The sequence below is a fragment of the Calidris pugnax genome, unplaced genomic scaffold (genome assembly GCF_001431845.1).
Source record: "Calidris pugnax isolate Ruff unplaced genomic scaffold, ASM143184v1 scaffold133, whole genome shotgun sequence".
Classification (NCBI taxonomy): Eukaryota; Metazoa; Chordata; class Aves; order Charadriiformes; family Scolopacidae; genus Calidris; species Calidris pugnax.
In genome coordinates, this window is record NW_015090977.1 from 5,809,582 (window position 1) to 5,828,084 (window position 18,503).

At 41.8% G+C, this 18,503-nt stretch overlaps 2 protein-coding genes across 3 annotated transcripts in view; both read right to left on the reverse strand.

The window, feature by feature from the left end:
- The window catches only part of ANKFY1 (ankyrin repeat and FYVE domain containing 1), a 36,044-nt gene extending 35,366 nt beyond the window's left edge, over nt 1-678 (reverse strand). The window contains exon 1 of the mRNA XM_014953233.1: nt 555-678. Coding sequence (XP_014808719.1) covers nt 555-564 — 10 coding nt within the window. The 5' untranslated portion in view covers nt 565-678. The remainder of the gene's footprint in view (nt 1-554) is intronic.
- Nucleotides 679-4,097: 3,419 nt separating this feature from the next.
- UBE2G1 (ubiquitin conjugating enzyme E2G 1) lies at nt 4,098-15,814 on the reverse strand. Of its 2 annotated transcripts, XR_001413285.1 has the most exons (6): nt 15,648-15,814; nt 12,482-12,579; nt 11,283-11,461; nt 7,546-7,669; nt 5,443-5,478; nt 4,098-5,321 (listed from the first exon to the last, which is right to left on the reverse strand). XR_001413285.1 is itself a non-coding variant. In XM_014953270.1 (5 exons), exons 1-4 carry the CDS (start codon nt 15,797-15,799, stop codon nt 7,583-7,585), a joined length of 516 nt encoding a protein of 171 aa, XP_014808756.1. In that variant the 5' UTR covers nt 15,800-15,814; the 3' UTR covers nt 4,098-5,321; nt 7,546-7,582. The 2 variants fall into 2 exon arrangements, 1 of the variants encoding a protein (XP_014808756.1); XM_014953270.1 differs by lacking the exon at nt 5,443-5,478.
- Between the last annotated feature and the right edge of the window lie 2,689 nt (nt 15,815-18,503).

Here is an 18,503-nt window from a genome sequence, read left to right on the forward strand (position 1 = left end):
CTTAGCAGTTCTGTAGGTCTCACCAGAACCCAAATTCGACAAAAGGACACCCAGCAGCAAGTGACCAGGAGCCTGCAGCCCAGGTGTCCCTGCCTTACTCCAAGCAAAGTCGCCCCCCTCTCGGGGCAGAGGCTCGGCCTCGGGCCCCCCTCACCCGGGGCGGCCGCCATCCCCCTCCCGCCGCCCGGCCAAGTGCGGGGAGGGGTCGGCGGGATGTCCCCCGGGCTCCGCACCACCCGGAACCGCAGTTACCCCAAAAACCTCCCTCCTGAGGGGCCAAGGCAGCCCTGCCCGGCCCGCCCTACCCCGGGGGTGTCAGCCCGCGGGCAGGGCAGGGCAGAGCCCCCCTCCCGCGCCATTACACGTTCACCTCGGGGGCGGCCTGCCCCACCCGCCGCGGGCAGGGCGGACCCCCTTCCCGCAGAGGGAAGCAACAGGAGCCCCACACGGGGGCTGCTCCCGGTTCCCCGTCAGCGCGAAGCGTCCCCCTCCCGGCGGCGCTCCCCGTGTGGCCGCGGCCCCGCCCGGCCCCTCTCCCGGGCTCCCCCCCTTACCTTCCGCCATGTTGGGTCCGGCGCCGGAGCTCTCGCGAGAGCCGCCGCCCGCCCCGCCGCCTGAGCCTGGGCGCTCTCGCGAGATCAGCGCGGCACCGCGCCCCCCCCACGGCCCCGGCCGCCCCCTGCCCTCAGCGGGAACCCCGGGCCCGGCCGCTCCGCCCCGCTTTATACCGGCGGCTCCTCCCGCCTCCGCCGGAGAACGGCCCCCGGGCCCGCCCCGCCGGTGCTGTCCGGCCCCCTCAGGAGGCCCAACGGCTCCGCGCCTCAGGCGTTTGCCCGCGGGCGGCAGGAGGCAGCCGGTGGCCGGGCTGAGGCGCCCTGAGGTGTCAGTGCTCCCCTCAGCTGAGGCGAGGAGGGGCCGTCGAGGAGCACCATGGCCGCCTTGGCAGCAGGAGGGCGATGGCCAGGGCTGGGAGATGCTGGAGAAGAAACCCACCAGGGCCAGGGTGAGATGGTGGCCCCCTTCCCTTCAGCTGCGGTGGGTGCCACCTGCGTGGAGAGCCGCTGTCACGCGCTGGCTTCAAGCCCAAAAGCAACGCAGGCCTTCTCCAGGACCACAAAAGGGAGTGCCAACACGGGGTTCCAATCTGATGGGTCTATTTGTTGCACAGCCAATACTCGTATCATCGTTACTTCAGTTCCTGCACCATTTGCTTTTGTTTGAGAGTCACCCATCCTGGCAGCAGGACGGGTGCCCGGTGGGCAAAGCCTGTGGTTGAGAGTCGAGACAGGCAGGGACCAAGGAGCAGTAACAGCATCACATTCTCAAGCCATGTCTACAACATCACTGACCCTCTGCTGTTCTCATTGCTCATCATCTTTCCTGCCCAGATACAACGAAAACATCAAAATATTCTACGCTGAGCCAACTGTGTATTTTTTTTGTTTGAAGAGCAAATTTCAAATGTATGTTTGAATACATTATGCACGCTATTTTTTTACAGACGTAATTTTTCTCCTGATTTCACCGTTAAGTGATCTTTGAAAAGCTGCTCTGACTCGTATCTCTTTTCTGTGCCTGTTGGATAGAACAGCAAAACCAGAAGCAGGCCTAGACCCAGGAGGGCCACAGCCTGGAGCTTCTAGGCAGGTCACGAAACGTGGCCTGTCTTATTTTTCACAGCTCAATGACAAACATGTCTGTCTGTGCTACGTATCTAGCTTACACCACCACTTTATGGGTGCTATCGATCATCCTGAGTAAGTGCAAGGAAAACAGTGATTACCGCCTGATCAGATTTAGTCTTCCTTGAATTTCTGAGCAACAACAGAGATCAGATTTCAAACTACTGCCGTGTTTTGCATGTGGGGAATCAGCAATCTCATCTTTTGTTGAGGATTTGCCTGGGCAGGAAAGCATCTTATTACAGCTACTCTTTAAAAGCCGAGCACCTTCTGGTTTGGTTTGAAATCACTCGTATCACACTGAAATTCTAAGACTTGTGGTGCTCCTCTGTTTGCACCGTGATGGCACCGTACCAGGAGCAGGGCACCAGATGGTACAGGCGCAGTAAAAAGTCCACCCCCCATCAGCCTACCAAAAAACCAAAATACACTTATAATCAGCATTAACATTCTCCGTTTATTGACTGTCTCGTTTCAGTAAGCATTTTCTAGGCATCACAGCAGGTAAGAATTTCAGCTGAATAGCCCTTCTGATTTTCCCAGAGATCTTTCTCTGATGCATATGGGGCAGCATGGAGAAATATAAGAAAAGGATGAGGACAGCCATACTACTTTGATATTTATTACAATCCCATGCTTTTCTTTGCTTTTCCCCCCAGTGATGCAGTGTTATCTGGGAAGAAGGCCACTATGTGTTGGGGGGAAAAACTAGGACAACCACTCAGCCATAATTACAAGACTCCAGAGAACTAGAAAAAGTGTAATTAATCATTGAGTACGCCGACAACCTACATAAACCCAACCTGATACACTGGTAGAAGTGAAAGTGAGGAAGCTGGTTTATTTGACTGATCGAGTATTCTAGTACTAGGTGTATGTAGTGCATCTCTCTAGTGTTCCTATCTTGGGACCCAGCAGAAATTTCTGGTTGTGTCAGTAACCCTCATCGCCAGATCTCTTTCACGCATTGGGTAAGAATGAACAAAAAGCTGACTGTGAGCACCTAAAAGTTAAACAGGCCATTTCTGTGCCTGCCAGAGGCTTTCTACAACCTGGACATTTGGCACCAGACCCTCAGCTGCCTCTTTCACCCAGTCATTGGGCATCATCCATACCTGCAGCTTGTGCCTCTTAACAGTATCTCACAGTAACGCTCCGTCCTTTGGCATATCTGGGTCCTGTGGAGTCACAAACCACCTGGGTAAGCCAAACACAAGGGGGTTTATATTTGAGTGATTTACAAAGAGTGGAACCAACACTGCTGTGGAATGAACGGTTCTTCTGTACCACTGATGGAAGACTAATGTTTCCAGGCTACCCCTTAAAAGACAAACAAGCAAGTCTTCCAGAGAACAAATGAGAAAAATAAAGCTTGTGAAGTTTACCAGATGAGTCAGTTGTGAACTGTGTGTGTTACTTAGGAAGACAAAACAGAGAACACTGTTGAACTTGCTGAAAACAGCGAGTACCCATTATCTTGAACTCCTGCCAGCTCTTTAGATACACAGTGGAAAGGGAAAAGGAAGGGCAGCCCATGGGGGAAGAAGCCCACTGCTGGGTTTAGGAAGAGCAACTTCTTCCCAATGTTTTGTTTACACAAAGAATGGCACTGTGCCACTGGGATTCTCTCAAGCCATTTTAGACAAGCACTCAAAGGGGAACTAAAATCAGCTACTGTGTCTGAGCTTTGAAGTACTGCACAAATCCATCTGATTATATGAGTAGGCTATCCCATTAAAAGCAGGTTTAACTAATGATTTCTCAAAATAAATAGTTAACAAATATGTGAATGTGGATGTTAAACATATATGTTTATCTAAAACACCTGAAGGAGGAAACAACACCTTTAAGTAGTAAGTCAGCTCACACTTACTAAACAGCTTTTATGTCCCATACAGCTGTATCACTGCTAGTAAGTGTCACCTCCCTCCTCCCCACCACTCAAGAAACCTGTAATATGTGCCTTTTAGTATCTGCATGTTGCACAGCAGCCTGAAAGGAAGCACAGCCAGCTAAGAAATTAGTACTTAAGGCCTCTTACGAGATGACTCCCCAACCCTGGAACTCTTGATTCATAGTGGGTTACGCTGTGCTGGTAAAAGCTGCAATAAACCTGTGGCAGAGCAGAGTCAAGGCAGTCACAAGTCCCAAGTTTCTTAGGTAGAAAGATATTTCAGGTAGATTTGGAAAACTCCAAGATACTCCAAGATCAGTATTTGCTCACCAAAGGGGCAAACATGGTTATAATAGGAAGAAAGGTGTGTGTTTTGTTTGCCTTTTAATTATTTGAAGATTAAATACCCCATGTTAAATGTTTGCTGATGTTACGTTGTTGAAGATGTTTCAGGTACGTTCTGCTCCAACTGAAGTTACCCTTCCTATTTAGATACTCAAGACAGCCAGTTTGACACATTGTTATTGGAAAAAATTATATTTTGGAAGAACTCACTACAGAAGGTGACAGAATTCCAAAAATCAAATTACATGAAAATATACATCGCAATTTTCTTTGTACATTAGGTGAGGAAAACTCTGAAGTAAAGGCAAAGAATATGAAGGGCCACAGGAGAGAGAAAAGGGAAAAGGAGGGAAACTATTTTTGATACCAAACCCAGAAGTTAGTCATTTGAAAGCCTACAGATGTGCATGCTTGAACTCAACCTTGAGGAAAAAAAAACACAAGCCTCCCCCACACACACCCCGTCCCACAAGCAGGCAATGAAAAAGGCAGAACAAAAAAAAAAATAAAAATCACCCATAAAAAGCAGCTCATTCCTATCTTGGACTAACTTAGTCAACTGAACTTCCAAATGAAAGCGCTTAAGTCCCTTGGAAGTTAAAAATCCAGCAGGCTGCTCAAGGGTGCTCCATGGCCAGTTTTATTGCTATACCCAATTCAAGAAGTATGTGCAATTGGGTTTTAAAAAGGGGTCAGAAGAAAGAAAAAATAAAAAAGCACCTTTGAGACTACAAAGGGCATCATAAGAGAAAACACAAGTAATTGATAGCAAATCCTGTCAGGGTTTAATTAGGAAAGTTTCAAGTTCTTATGGGGGAAATAAGAGGGAGCATACTTCCAAAAACCAGAAAAGAGATACTAAACTTTAATAAGCAAGAGATTTTAATTAAGCCTCAGTGGGTCAAAGGAAAATTAAAGTGGGGGGGAAAAAAAAACAAAAACAAAAAACAACTTTATCTTAATTGGTTTCAGTTTGACATGCTTCACAAATTGTTGTTTTTTGTTGTTTTTTTTTAACTGATAGGAAACAATGAATAGGGAGAGAAAAAACCTGCTTAAAATCTTTAGAATTTACACAATTCTATTCCTAACTACAGACAGCATTATTTGGTACAATGTGTATTTGTGGATGTACATGAACAGTATATATATTATCCGGATCATGTTGTGCTATGTACACATCTTTACAATTCTTCCTGAAGGTTAAAGCAGTTCATTAGATTTCAAAATGCGTAATCATCTTGTGTTGGCACTTGTTAGGCTCTTGTCAGCATTGATAACTGGCATGTTTTATTGCAGCCCAGTTCCAGCCAGTGTTTGCCAACTTGTAACAACAGAAGTCCAGCAATAGGTGGGTAGAGTGCAGGAAAAAAACAGTGCCATGTTTCTCAATTGAAGACCTACAAAGAAATCACAGTTATTAAAATAAAACCCCTAATCATCCTCAATTATTTTAAAGATGTTAAGTAGTGGTTCAAGCGCAAGGAAGATAATCATTACTTGTTTGAGAACTTTACATACCTCTAAACAGAAGATGCATAAATCCCAAATCACCACCTGAGAAAGTCTTGGGTTAGTTCAGCAAACTGTGTATCCCAGCCCAACTATCAGACTTTCAGGCTCCTGTTGCTTGTCAAGCACGTAAATAGTGTGTAAACATTTGATTATTCACACATAGGGGTAAAACCATGTAGATTTATCACTGAAACTCCTGTGCATCACTTGCTGGGGACGAGGGATGCTGCAGTACAGTAACACCACAGCCACCAAATCACTCTGCTCGTTTGAAACCAGCTCCGTGGCCCCTTCTCATCCAATTCCTTGCCCATCGCTCACTTAGGAGGAGTCACAGGGACTTAGAAAAAGCTTTTCCTTTCCAAAAAAGCACCACAGCCAATTACTTAAATGTTTGTCATGAGCATTGTTTCACTAGGGCCAAGTTGAACATGGCAACAGAGCTGAGGTTAGCTGAGGATACTCTGGAGCGTTACTCACAGTTACTCCTTTTCTCCAAAGACAGAAAAAACTGCCAGCTGCATTAACAATTCTTACACTCTAGTTTGAGGCAGTCATATAAGACATTCAGTTCCTTTGCTTAGTCTTTTGATCAATATTAAGCTCTCTCCTGCTTTCTCTATCACAAAGTCCCATTCAATCAAAGCATTTCTGCAGAGAAGAGCTACTGCAGCACTAGTTTGGCACAGACGGAGCCTTCCTCCACCCCCCACAGTTCTTACAGAAGGGTAAGAAAGGAGGCATCTCCTCTACCACCTTGGTGAAGAAAAACTAACACAGAGGAGCATTCAGTAAGACCTTCTAGTTTTTCAGGCAGTACAACCCCTTTAAACTACATCCAGTGCCATATTTTCACACACTCACACAAGTTTCATATGCTGAAGTTAACTACTACATCAGGGTTTGGGCTTCTCCAGCCAAACGGGTCTGAGGAGTTTATTTGCCAAACCAACCATTAAGAAAGGGCAGCTTCAACACAAAGCTCTGTTTTAGCTCTGAAAAGCAGGAGTGGGAAATTATTAGCTAGTTGAGGAAGTTTTTCCTTGGCATACCAAGACTAAAGTGACCAAAGGCCAGATATTTAAAGGCCACATTTTAATAAAGAGCTTTCTACAAGAGCTTGTTGTGTAAAAAAAAAAAAAAAGAAACACACCAAACCCATTACAACTAGGATGGGATTGTTCAAATTAGAGTAAGTGTCTTGAGTCATAAGCTCATTTTTAACAGGGTGGCGTAAAGTATAAATATCACGTCAGCTACTCTCAGGTCAAAACTTGTCCAGGCTCTCAGATATCCGACAGTTCAGTTTCCAAGCAGAATATAGCTGTTTTTCCAAAGTCTTCCCCAGTAAAAAAAAGTTTTTTTGGACTGCTGAAGAGAGCACCACCTCTTTCTTGATATTATTGATGGATAAATAGCTCAACTTGATCTTTCTGATGTGAGCAGACTTGTATTAAAACTCCCATAGATCCCTGAAGCAATCCTTTCAGAAAGGTTTTAAGTAAGACCTCAGTGAGGTTGTTAAGAACCAATGTGCAACACACCACCAACATCTGCAAGACAAGCTTTTATTAAAATTCCCATAGATCCCTGAAGGAATCCTTTCAAAGTGGTTCTTAACAACCTCACTGAGGTCTTATTTAAAACCTACGTGCAACACACCACCAACATCTGCAAGACAAACTCCATATATATAATAGATCTATGAACTTTAGATAGCAAGACAGATGCTTTTAAGATTTAAATAAGTGCTCTTCACAACAATGAACATGAAAGAATGATTATTCCCTTCTAGTACAGCTCTAGTAACCCTTAAGAGCTATTAATAAAGCAGGATAAATACTAAGAATTTCAACTTCTGAACACCACAAATGCAAGATTTCTAGCAAAGTTCCCCAGTCTTGACATAAGAGGCTGTTACAGCACCTGAAACTTCTTTTAGTCTCTAGTATCACATACAGGCAAAGAACTCCACTGAGACCATGCAGCTGAGATGAAAGGTTGGTTGGGGTGGTTTTTTCTTTTGAGAAAAAAAATAATTAGTTCAGCATCACTCAGCCAGGAAATCCTCAACTCAGGTAATTGACTTGTCTTTAGAAGGATACTTACCCTGAAAAAAGTGAAGCTACTAGCTGCTGAATAAGTGTCACTCAAAAGCAGTTTCTTGGCTTTTTCTTACACAGCGGGCAACTTTTCTTTTAAATTCTCCATTTCTGTCTTCTCTCCATTCTTTCTGTAATTGAACAGACAGCTTTCAGACGTCAGTCCTATGACACCGGACAAGTTCTAGGAAGACTCTTGGTGTTTTTAGACATTAGCCATCTAGTCAACACCTAAGCTTGCTTACAATCCTTGAGCTAGTGACTGAAAACCTGACATCCAGGAATTCTGAAAGCCTGCTCTGGGCTTTTATGCAAGCTGCTCACAGGACAGCGAGGACACAGCCCTTCCCCCTGGGATTGTAGGCATTTTCCAAGTCTAACCTGGTGGCTATCAATGTTTCACAATATTTAGGCCAAAGTCGTTTTAGTTCAGCCTGCAAAGTAGCAGGAAACTCAAACTGTAGACCACAAGCTATTGTTATACATATATATACACTGCAGTGGTGAGAAAAGGAACACAGCTACTGTGGAGCCACTAATTATTCCACAATGTTCCAACTCTCTCTCAATCTAGCCATGAGACTCCAGGAGAGAAACACAGAAGCCACAGTGTTCAGAAGAGGCACAGCAGTGTCCTTAGAAAGAAAACACCTCATTAGATAGGGCTGCAAGATATTGGCTCCACGAGGAAGACCTTAACAGCACACCTATGGGGACAGTCTGTGACAAGTATCTGATTTCAGAGCTGAACAGATGAAGAATGGAGATAAAGATCGACAGGAAGATAGGCAAAAGGTAAGTCTGAACCCTGAGACATGCACACCATGGTATCACCAAAACCCACAGGAAAAAGCACAGCCAGTTTTAACTTTTTGTGCCTCAGATGAAAGCACAGGAGCATCATACACTGTGACTGAGGTTGATGTGTTGGGTACTGGCAAGGAAGTGGTGGGAAAGTAAGAAGAACCCCTTATTTCACTAAATAAGTCCTACAGTTCTTAGTTTTTGATATAGGCAATATATTCTTACTGCAGGGGTGAGGCGAGAGGTTTAAAAGCCCCCCCTCCCACTGTTTTACATGAAGCAACCCAACACACACCACCTTTTCACCCCCTACTTGGAGTGAAAGTTGTAGCACATTTGAATGAAAGAAAATTGGGATAACTTATTTCTTCCAAGCTCATCTAGCTAGTCAGCATGTCAGAAAGCCCAGCGTGCCTTATCTTTCCACTGAAAGCACAAATAAGGCTCCTAATTAATTTGTTCTTTTTTCAGCAATTAATACAGCAAGCATTTGGTTCCTTGGATTGGGACCTAGAACAGCTTACACAAGATGGCTTAAGGCCAAGGAAAGCATTGAATTTGTGCCCTCATGGCTTCAGATTCTTAGGTTTTTGTTTCTGCCTTCTATATTTGTAGTTCTATGAAGCAAGTGTTCAGAACTGAATAGCAAGCAAAGTTTCCAATCTGACAACAATCTCTCCAAAGGTCTTTTTTCAGGTCATGAACTATTCTATCCGCTTCTCACAGTATCTATTCCAGCTCTTGTCCTTCATTTTTCTCCCACTCCAAGAGACAGTACCCCAGCATACATTGGTCATTTTTCCAGGAAGCAGGTATATCCCCTGCTCCTACAACACTGTGACCTGCCTGTCACACCTTATTCTCCAGACTCACTGAAAACTAAAAATTAATGAAAGCAGACAACGTATCTTTTAGTAACTGCCAAACACTGTTGCTGCAGGAAACTTGTACTTGGTAAACCAAGTAGAAGATGCCTTGAGAGCAGCTCAGAATAAAGCACATGAGCTGGTGACTCTTCATTACCCTGAAGAGTATATTCTGGTTAATATGAGGAGGATGCAACCTACAATCCAGCAGGAGATGCTGAGCTGCTCAAGCTGCACATTAGCTTTAAAAGTTCCTTGGAACATTTAATACTACAGTCAGAAAAACGGGACCAGCATCCAAAGGTTACATCAGTGATGCCTCAGTACTGTCTTCACAGTTGGATTTGGGTTTAAGTTTTTGTTCTTTCAAGCTAAGCTAGAAAATGCCATGTTTCCTTAAGATATTTTCACTCTTTACCTTAAGGTTTAGCTAAACAAATACATAATTTTCTATCTAGCATCTCTCTCTGAAAAGGCAAAAAACCCCACAAGAAAATGACTCTGAAGTGGCTGGCAGAGCAGGGCACGCTACAGAAAAGATTAAAAAGCTTGTGAGATGCTAAAAAGGAGACAAACATAGCTAAAAGTATAAGCTTTCTCCAGAGTCAGGTTGACTACATTCAACATGCATGAGTCTGTAAACTGAGGAATTCTAACTGTACTTTTAGCATTTCATTAATAACTTGCTCCTTCCAGTGCTCCCAGGTTTGCCAGCAGAAGACATCTGTGTTTCCTGGGTATTTGTTTCCACCAGTAACGTGACACAAGAAGGGCAGGTCTGACACTCAAAAGAATGTTAAACAAGGGAATTCTTCACTACAATTTGTGTTGGTTTTTGGTTTTCTTCCCATTAAGTTTGTTCCACACGAGACTATTTCAGCAGAGCTCAGCCACCTTTGGAAACACTAACAGCACAGTAGATCACAGGCTCCAGGAAACTCCCACCCACTTTGGGAAGGTCTATCTGGCTTGACACCACCCCAGTTAAAAGACCTAGAACTTCTCTCTTGTGAGAGCATATCCTGTATTAGTCACTACTGAGCTACAGCTCTAGAGTAATCCAAAGCAAAGTATGTTGGGGTATCTCAGATGAATGGGACCTGAAGTCTGTTCTCCTGTTCCCCTCAGAACTGAGATTTTTTTTCCTCCTCAGCACAAACAGTTTTTAGTCTAACTGCTATTCTGCTACAAACAGAGCTCTTCTAGAGAAGAGAGAGCCATGTTTATACACTCACACTGAATGGGCCACGCTCCAGAAACACTACGCTGCACAAAACACATGCATCTCACTGATGAGAGAATCCTTAATGCAGATTTGCCCTGGTCTTCAACTATAAACCAGGCTATTCTGCCCTCCTCAGCCAGTCCTCCTAGTCTGGGACAAGACATCCCCCAGAGCTGAAGGCCATATGAAACTTTCAAGTATATTCTCAAAGCACAGACCTACATGCTCAAACCTACTGCTTTAATCCACACAGAAGAGTGGATGCAAGAAGTCACAACATAATTATATTGAGGGACCCCACCACATTTTCTCTTTTCATTCAAATCAATAGAACTGTTAACAGCTCATAATTTCCAAGGCAAAAATGTTGCTGCATTATACTAATAACATACCAGGAACCAAAAAAGGTTCTAGAACATGTTAATTTCTGCAGCTAAAGTTAATGGCAGTTGTAACTGCTATGTGTATATAGCCACACAGGATTTTATAGCCAGCTTCCTTGAATTTTTTAAGACTAAAGGAGCTGAAGTTTACACATCAAGTACCACTGTGCACAAGGTATTTTCTATAAATAAATGCATTACTGCATAGGAGAAATTAAACCACCACCTATGAAATTTGACAGCATCTTTCCCTTTCAATCTGTAAGGAGTTCCCCAGGGCTGACTAGTAATTCTGTTTCACAACATGACTATTTTTCCCCCAACAAAAAGGTAGCCTTAGCCTGTGATATAAAGGGTTCTTCCAAAAGTTATTGTACCGTTTGTCAAACTAGAGGCAAAACTCCATTGTAAGTTTAGGTTTCTACACTGAAGACAATTGGCAGACCAAGAAAAAAAAAAATCTTACCGCTGCATCAACATTAGCAGGAGAATCACCATTGGGATCTGCCAGCATAGAAATAACACTAATCATTATAGTTTCCACTGTGTGAATGGGAAGCCAGCGTTCCTCAGGTTTTTCATAGCCATATTTGTCTTCTCCAGGCTCATGAAGAATTGAAATGCAGACATCACCATTCTTGTCAACTACAAAATAGAACAAGGCATATTTCAGTAATGAACAACACGCTGGCATTTCTTCAGGATAGTTACAGAACTGTTAATCTTCACTCCAGCTAGTCTGAAAATGCATTGAAGATGCTTTACAAAAAAGGAAAGTAATTAACTATTACAGAACGCAATCTGTAATTAATAGGGCTTGGAGGAAGTCTGTTATTATGCCTGGACTTCTGGCAGAGAGGAAAAAATTCTAACATCATGTTGCAATTTTCAAGACTATTTCCATAGGCTTCCACTAAAACTTTTTGCGTTAAGTTCAAGCTAGACATTGACTATTTTCCACAGCAACAGCTGGATATTACTGCAATATACTGGAATATGATTTAAGCTGCTGGAATTAGAAACTGCCTGACAAGAATTCTGATGTTTCCGAGCATCAAAATCATCTCTCCATCCCTTACGATGGAAGCACTGTGCTGGTCTCCTTCCAGCTTTCATCATCTGCAACTTTAATAATGACTTGAGAAACTGAGGAGCATTCCTCCATATAAAAGCTTTCTTCCATTTTATTTTACCTTCCCACCTATGTCCAGGAGTCCATAAGTAACTGAAACATTATGAGGAGTCTTCTTTGGAGGGACTAAAAAATGCTATTTCCTTTTATGATTCGCTGGAGGAGGACAACCTTGGGCCTGCTATATTGAACTGCCAAATGAAGATTAAATATTTGAAGATATAACAAGGCAGCTACAGAAGTCAAGTTTCTCCTCAGCCCAGAATTTTACATGTAGAAAAAAAAATATCCCTGAACAGATATCAAGAATTCAAGATGCTACTTTCAGTAGCTTCTGAAAATATTTTAGGAGCAGTCTCTTGGAGCAGCACTATTAAAAAACTCTGCCATGGTTATTAGTTCTTTATGAAGTGAAGATGGCAAAGTAAACACAGAGTGTCATATTTCTAACATGAACAGAAGTGTATCCATTTGTCTTCACCACATTTTAGATCTCAGTTGCAAAAAGAAATTGAAACTTTGACATTTCTTACCATTCGGATGCCAGATTTCTGTGATGAATTTCATTTTTGGCGGCCTCAGTGGGTAGTCTTTTGGAAAAGTAAGATGAGCCTTGAAAACACCACCTTCACTGGGGAATCAAAAATATCTTAGTAGAGTTTCTTGTAAGCTTAAGCTGAAGACTGGAACTTACTGATGCATCAAGAGCTCTAAGTTTACCCCTCACACAGCTTAACATAATTTAGTAATTAACAGTACCATCATTTCCATATGCAATGCAAAGAGTTTCTAGATTGGGAAGATATTTTCACAAAATACAGTGTTGGAGAAGTGGCAGTATCTTTTTTAGAATTAGGATGATGCTCCAGAGGGGAAATACCACATATACCACCACCCCCCCCAAGAAAAAAAATTGCCAAGGAATTCACCATCTGGTCTTACAACTTACATTTTTCCTCCCAGTACATTTATTAGCAGCAAAAAAAAATATTGCTAATAACTCCCTTTCTCAAGTACAGCCCAGCAGATACCTGTTTATTTTCCTCCTTTAGACACCTCAGTTCAAGTTCCTTGACATCAGCCAGCAGCAGTGAGCCTCAGTGAAGTTACAAAGCTTTATAGTTGTGTCTACGGCATTACTTTGTAAAAATATTTCCAAAACCACCTTTTCAACACTATGCTACAGGGACTCACATGACAGCTAGTTGTTCTGCATTAGTTACCCACTAAACTGGAAAACAATAATAAACAAGAGACATCCAGTTTTTCTGTGGAGTTACAGGCCTGTATTTAAATACAGTAACAGGCTGTTGATTTAATTTTGGTTTTGTTTTTTCCTCTAAATAACTAGGATTCAATACCTGGAAACAGTCTCTTTTGAAAAATGTGAAGCCTGTATTAAATGGAAAGCCTTATGAATGGAATACTTCACTGTAGCATTTGTCCTGTTACTGTCATTTCTTGTAATTGAAGTTTGTAACAATTTGAAGTTGCAAAGGCAGATATTACAAAAATTGGAATGTAAATGGCAAAGAAGTCAGCTCAAGATTCAGTCTAACAAGCTACTCCTCAGTAGCCACACACACAAAAGAATTGATGCAGAAAAGACAAAGCTGTTTAGTGCTGGCTTTTGGGGTTTGTTTCTGTATTTGTAAAGGAGTAGGAGCCAGTATCCAAAGCCCACTGGTTACTGAGAAAATGTCAAATTCTACCACTACTAACTAAAGACATGCAATTCTAGCAAGTGTCTCAAAAAAAAAAGCCACAAAAAAACCCCAGAAATCACTAGATTTAAGTGACTTGGCTCTTAAAATAAAGCAGATGAAGGGATCTGAATCCACAGCATTCATTTTCCACAAGGTTTAGAAAATGCAGGCAGTTTCCAAAGAATCCTTCATCCTGGAAAGGCTAAGAATTCCAGAAATACTGGCTACTTTAATGTCCATGTTAGTCAAGACAAAGGAGATTTATATTACATTTCTTGATAGCCCCAAACCAGTTAAGTCCTTTCTTTTAAAGTGAAAAAGTTGTTCTTTCCCTTCTTAAAGGAGCAGATCCTAAAGCTCCCAGGCTGCATGACATACCTTGCTGCCCTTCATCAACTCAGTACAAGTACAGCTCTTTAATTGGATACATGTCAGAAATTAGTTAATGAAGCACAGCTGTCAATTAAGGGAGATCAGTGCCATTTTTAGCCATATTCCTGACAAAGGGGTCTCTGTCAGTAGAGTCATGCACTGAATTTAACATCTTTTTAGGTAAACTCAGAATAAAGTACGATCAGGAATGGAGCTGAAGTTTGAAAATTGAAACTAATATGTCCTATTGTCATCATAAAATGGACCAGGGAGGAAGGATTCAGTTTAATGCTACCTTGAAATGCAGCAACTAAGGACTGGAACAGGAGAGAGCTTTTGTCTAAAAAAGCTCAAAACAAGCTCAGCACCTTAGTGAAGTGGGGGGAAACGCTATTGCAATTTTTAACATATAATAAGAGGTTCAATTAGAAGCAGCATTTCTTTATTGACAGTATTTATGAAATGGCCATGAGAATATAAGGGAGCTACTACAAAACTGCTCAAAAGAGGTCAACAAAAGCTGGAGAATTCATCTCATACAAGACTTGGAGAATCACAAGGTAGAGAGCTTGAGGAGAAGCAAAGCAATTCAATTACTGTCCTTAAGTACTTCTTCAGAAGTCTGCAGACAGATATACAACAACTTCATGATGGAACCAAAATTGACCTGAGGTAAACAGCACTAGGCTTTCTGTATCAGTCATTTACCCCTGGAACAGCTTAATGAAGGAGAACAGAGTTCATCTTCAAGAGCTACACTTTAAACCAACCTCTTGTGGGCATAGAACCTTTTCCCAGGAGCTAGACTAGGTGATCACATATAACCTCGATGAGAAAGAAATTCTTCTTTCAGTTAGCCTGAGTTGTTTTTTTTAAAAAAAAAAAACACAAACCAAACCACACTGCATGTGCCAGAGTGCTTCAGGTATATAGCAGTGAAAAACACAGTGAACTTAAAAGTCCAGGAAAAGAATTTATTGTATTAACTGCATAGTTTTTGGCTTCAAATGTCAATCTAAGAACCTGGTCCTCAGGATAAATATATAAGCTTTTTGAAGTCCACTGTGTAAGGTTTGCCAACAAATCAAATTTGATCAACACTTAAGTCACACTAGGAAGTTCTCCCATATCAAACTGACAGAACTTGAGGCTAGTTCTGTTGTCTGCTGCAGTTTCCCCAATGACATCCCTCTTGAGTATCTTCCTACAGTCACCAGCATGAAGTTACAATGTTTTAGAGTTGTACTGTCACCTCAACTAGAGCCTCACTGCAATAACAGCAAGTAGTGGATTACAACTGCCTTAAATGCATAAGAAAAGAGAAGCTGTCTCTAAGTATAGTCTATTTCCCATTTCTATACACATACAAAGGGATCAGTTTTGCATTTTCCCAGGGGAGCAAAGCAGTTTAGAACTTCTATATAGGAAATTCAGATGTTTACAGTTATTTTACCAGCAACAGAACCTAACTCAGTATGAAGATTTAGGTTAACTTTACTCAGATGGCAACAGAACAGCATTACCTAACTTAGTATGAAGATTTAGGTTAACTTTACTCAGACCAAACTAGTACTAGTAAATCCAAGTTGACTTAAGTTTCTGTATAAGTATCAGTACTTACTATAGTGTATCTGGAGGACCAATAATAAGGACTTCCCATCGATAAAGATCATTGTCATCTATTAAGCCCGCTGAAAAGCCTTCCACTGGATTTTTGTTGAGTTCTGTGTAGGAAAAAGAATTGAAGAGTGACTTCAGGTGTCTGATATGCATTCACTGGTTTTGCTCATGCCTCTACATGTGACCAAAAAACCCCGTAACTTTCAGTGATTTGGCACCTACTGATGGACTTAACAGCCTGGATGAGTATCCTCAGCTCCCTACCACACACACCAGCACAAGACCCATAGTCTGACTCTAAAACCATGTAAAACACACAATGAACAGAACAGCCAAAATAATTCAGAACTGTGGGACGTGGTCTCCTAAACTAGGTACCAATAGATGCGTGTGCATCAGAAAATAAGTTTTTTCTATTAATAAAAGCCATACTGCTTTATAAGAACCCAGAGGAGCCAGATTAAACTAAAGTTTATCTTTAACTCTAGAAAATGTTAACAGAAGAACAAAGTCACACTGTTTTTATTTGAAACTAACATCCTACTTCCCATATATGATTTTTTTTTCCAGAATCGGAAAACATTTGAGACCTGTGCCAAGTGCATTCTGGAGATAATGATTTACTACATTCTGAACTACTAGAAGACAGTAAAAAAGATAAGCAGTTATGTTGTTTAGGTCTTGGGGTTTTTTATCTACTCTTTTGTTTCAATTTTATCCACTAGCGATAAGCAGTACAGGACTTGAAGTTTATAGGCTGCTTGATACAGTTACTGTCAGACAGAAAACTTCTCTGGAAATAGCTGTGCAGAGTCAGACCTAGATGTGGAGGGGAACAACAACAACTTCTCTTAACCAATAGCGTTGGGTCTAAAACTAACTTAAATGCCGTATTGATGCCAAATTTAAATTCTTGATCCAGCATTTCCAACAGTACATGCAAAGTCCTGATGCATTTGGACTATTTGGGATAGGGAAGAGGGAGAAAAAGTTTTTCTTTCAACAGGTCAGTAATTTCCAGATTAAGTTAGGGATTTTTTTGTTTTGCAATTACTACTGCACTTATTTTAAATCCTGTCAGACATTATAGAGCCCTTGTTATTATATTCCACAGTACAGTCAGTCTACATGTTCCTTCTTTGTAAACCCAGTAGCTGTGTTTTGTCTTGATTTCTGGGCATCACAGACTTAAATTCAGAGGTCCTTATGCCCTCAGGTACATGCAGAAGAACTTCAAGCAAGACCCACATTCCCTCAGAGATCCTTATAATGCCCTCAGGTACACGCAGAAGAACTTCAAGCAAGACCCACATTCCTTTATGGAGACAAAGCTACCATCAAGTCCAAATTGATTTGCCCATAAACTTGCAGTCACCATTTGCCAGTTAAGTTTTTAACTATTTAAAGCATGGTTAAAAAACACTAGAAGAATTAATTGAAGCTCTACACAGAGCAGTCCAAGTCCATCTGGGGAAAAGAAAGTGCTCAGCTCACATGAAGGATCAAGGTCCCGAAGAGGTAGACAGTAGGAATATCAGCTTTGGCCATTAGTAATTAAAAGTCAAATTTATCCACATTAAAATCCCAGGAAATGCATTGGAACAGCTTTTCTCAGAAGCTGCTCAGCACGGGTTCAGTCAACAGATGAGGTCAATCACTCACTCTCCAAGATGCAGGACACAGACTTAGATATTGAACCAAATCATGTTTTCTCAAGACAGCACCCAAAATGGAAGGTAATATCACAAGCTATTTAACCAAGATGCAAACTTCAAAACCCAAGAAACCATAGCATGGCCACACCTCCACTAAACAGACCAGTTTTCACCCTCTGGCCTCTATGAGACTGCAAAAACAGCTGCATGAGCTTGAGTAACAGTTCTATTTAACTTTAGGTGAAAGGGCCAGAGAGACCAGGTAAGTGTCTCACAAAGTGAGGATTCACCAGTCCCTTACTACCTTCCCGCTACAGATGTTTCTCCAGTATCAGACATTAGAAGTTCCACCACATCAGTAGCTGCATATAACCTGCTTTTTTATAAAGTCCTGCATAAAAAAAAAAGTTGCCTATTGCTTGTATAAAAAACACCTCTGGTCAGGACACTGAAGTGATCCTCACAGATGTTATATTAGTATTGTAATAAAGAATATCCAGCATAACTACAGAAGTCAACAGAAAGTGTGCAAATATTAGATTTGAGTATCCTACTTTAACACTTTCAAAGCTGAATTCAAGCCTCAACAACAGAAGTTCCCTCGCTTCTGCATTTCCACAGGGAGAAAACTGTTTATGTCAAGTTCCATGCAAACTGCTGTAAGTCAAGCTGTGACATTTATCTTCCTTATTGTTTGCTAGTAATCACTTCTCCCTGATAAGACTGAACAAGCCTGCTAGAAGCTGACTCCAGAAAATTTAGCATGCTTCTCTATCTAAACATGCCATGCTACTTTTGAGTCCAACATACACATTTTCTTCTCTAGTTACTGATTTGTGCTATTTCCATTTCTTTTTACATCTGTGTCAGCCTCCAGAAAAAAATCTTTTTTATCCTTAAGTCCTTTGAAACATTTTTCATGTGTTTGTTTCCAATGAAAGCCAGCTCTTACACTGACTCCTACCCAAGACCTTGCAGCACTATATTGCAACAGATCTTGTGAGAAGCAGTGAGGCAGCTGGATGCCAACTCTCGTAATGCAGAAAATCTGTCAACTGTTACAAAGGGGACAACCATTGACAAAAATCTTCAGTTACAGAAATTTGTTTAGTGGATGCTGCCTATAAAGCAAATTATGTTATTTCTTTTACAGGAGGCGGCATCGGTCTCTGCTCGTAAAAGGTTCTCACTTTCCTTCCACG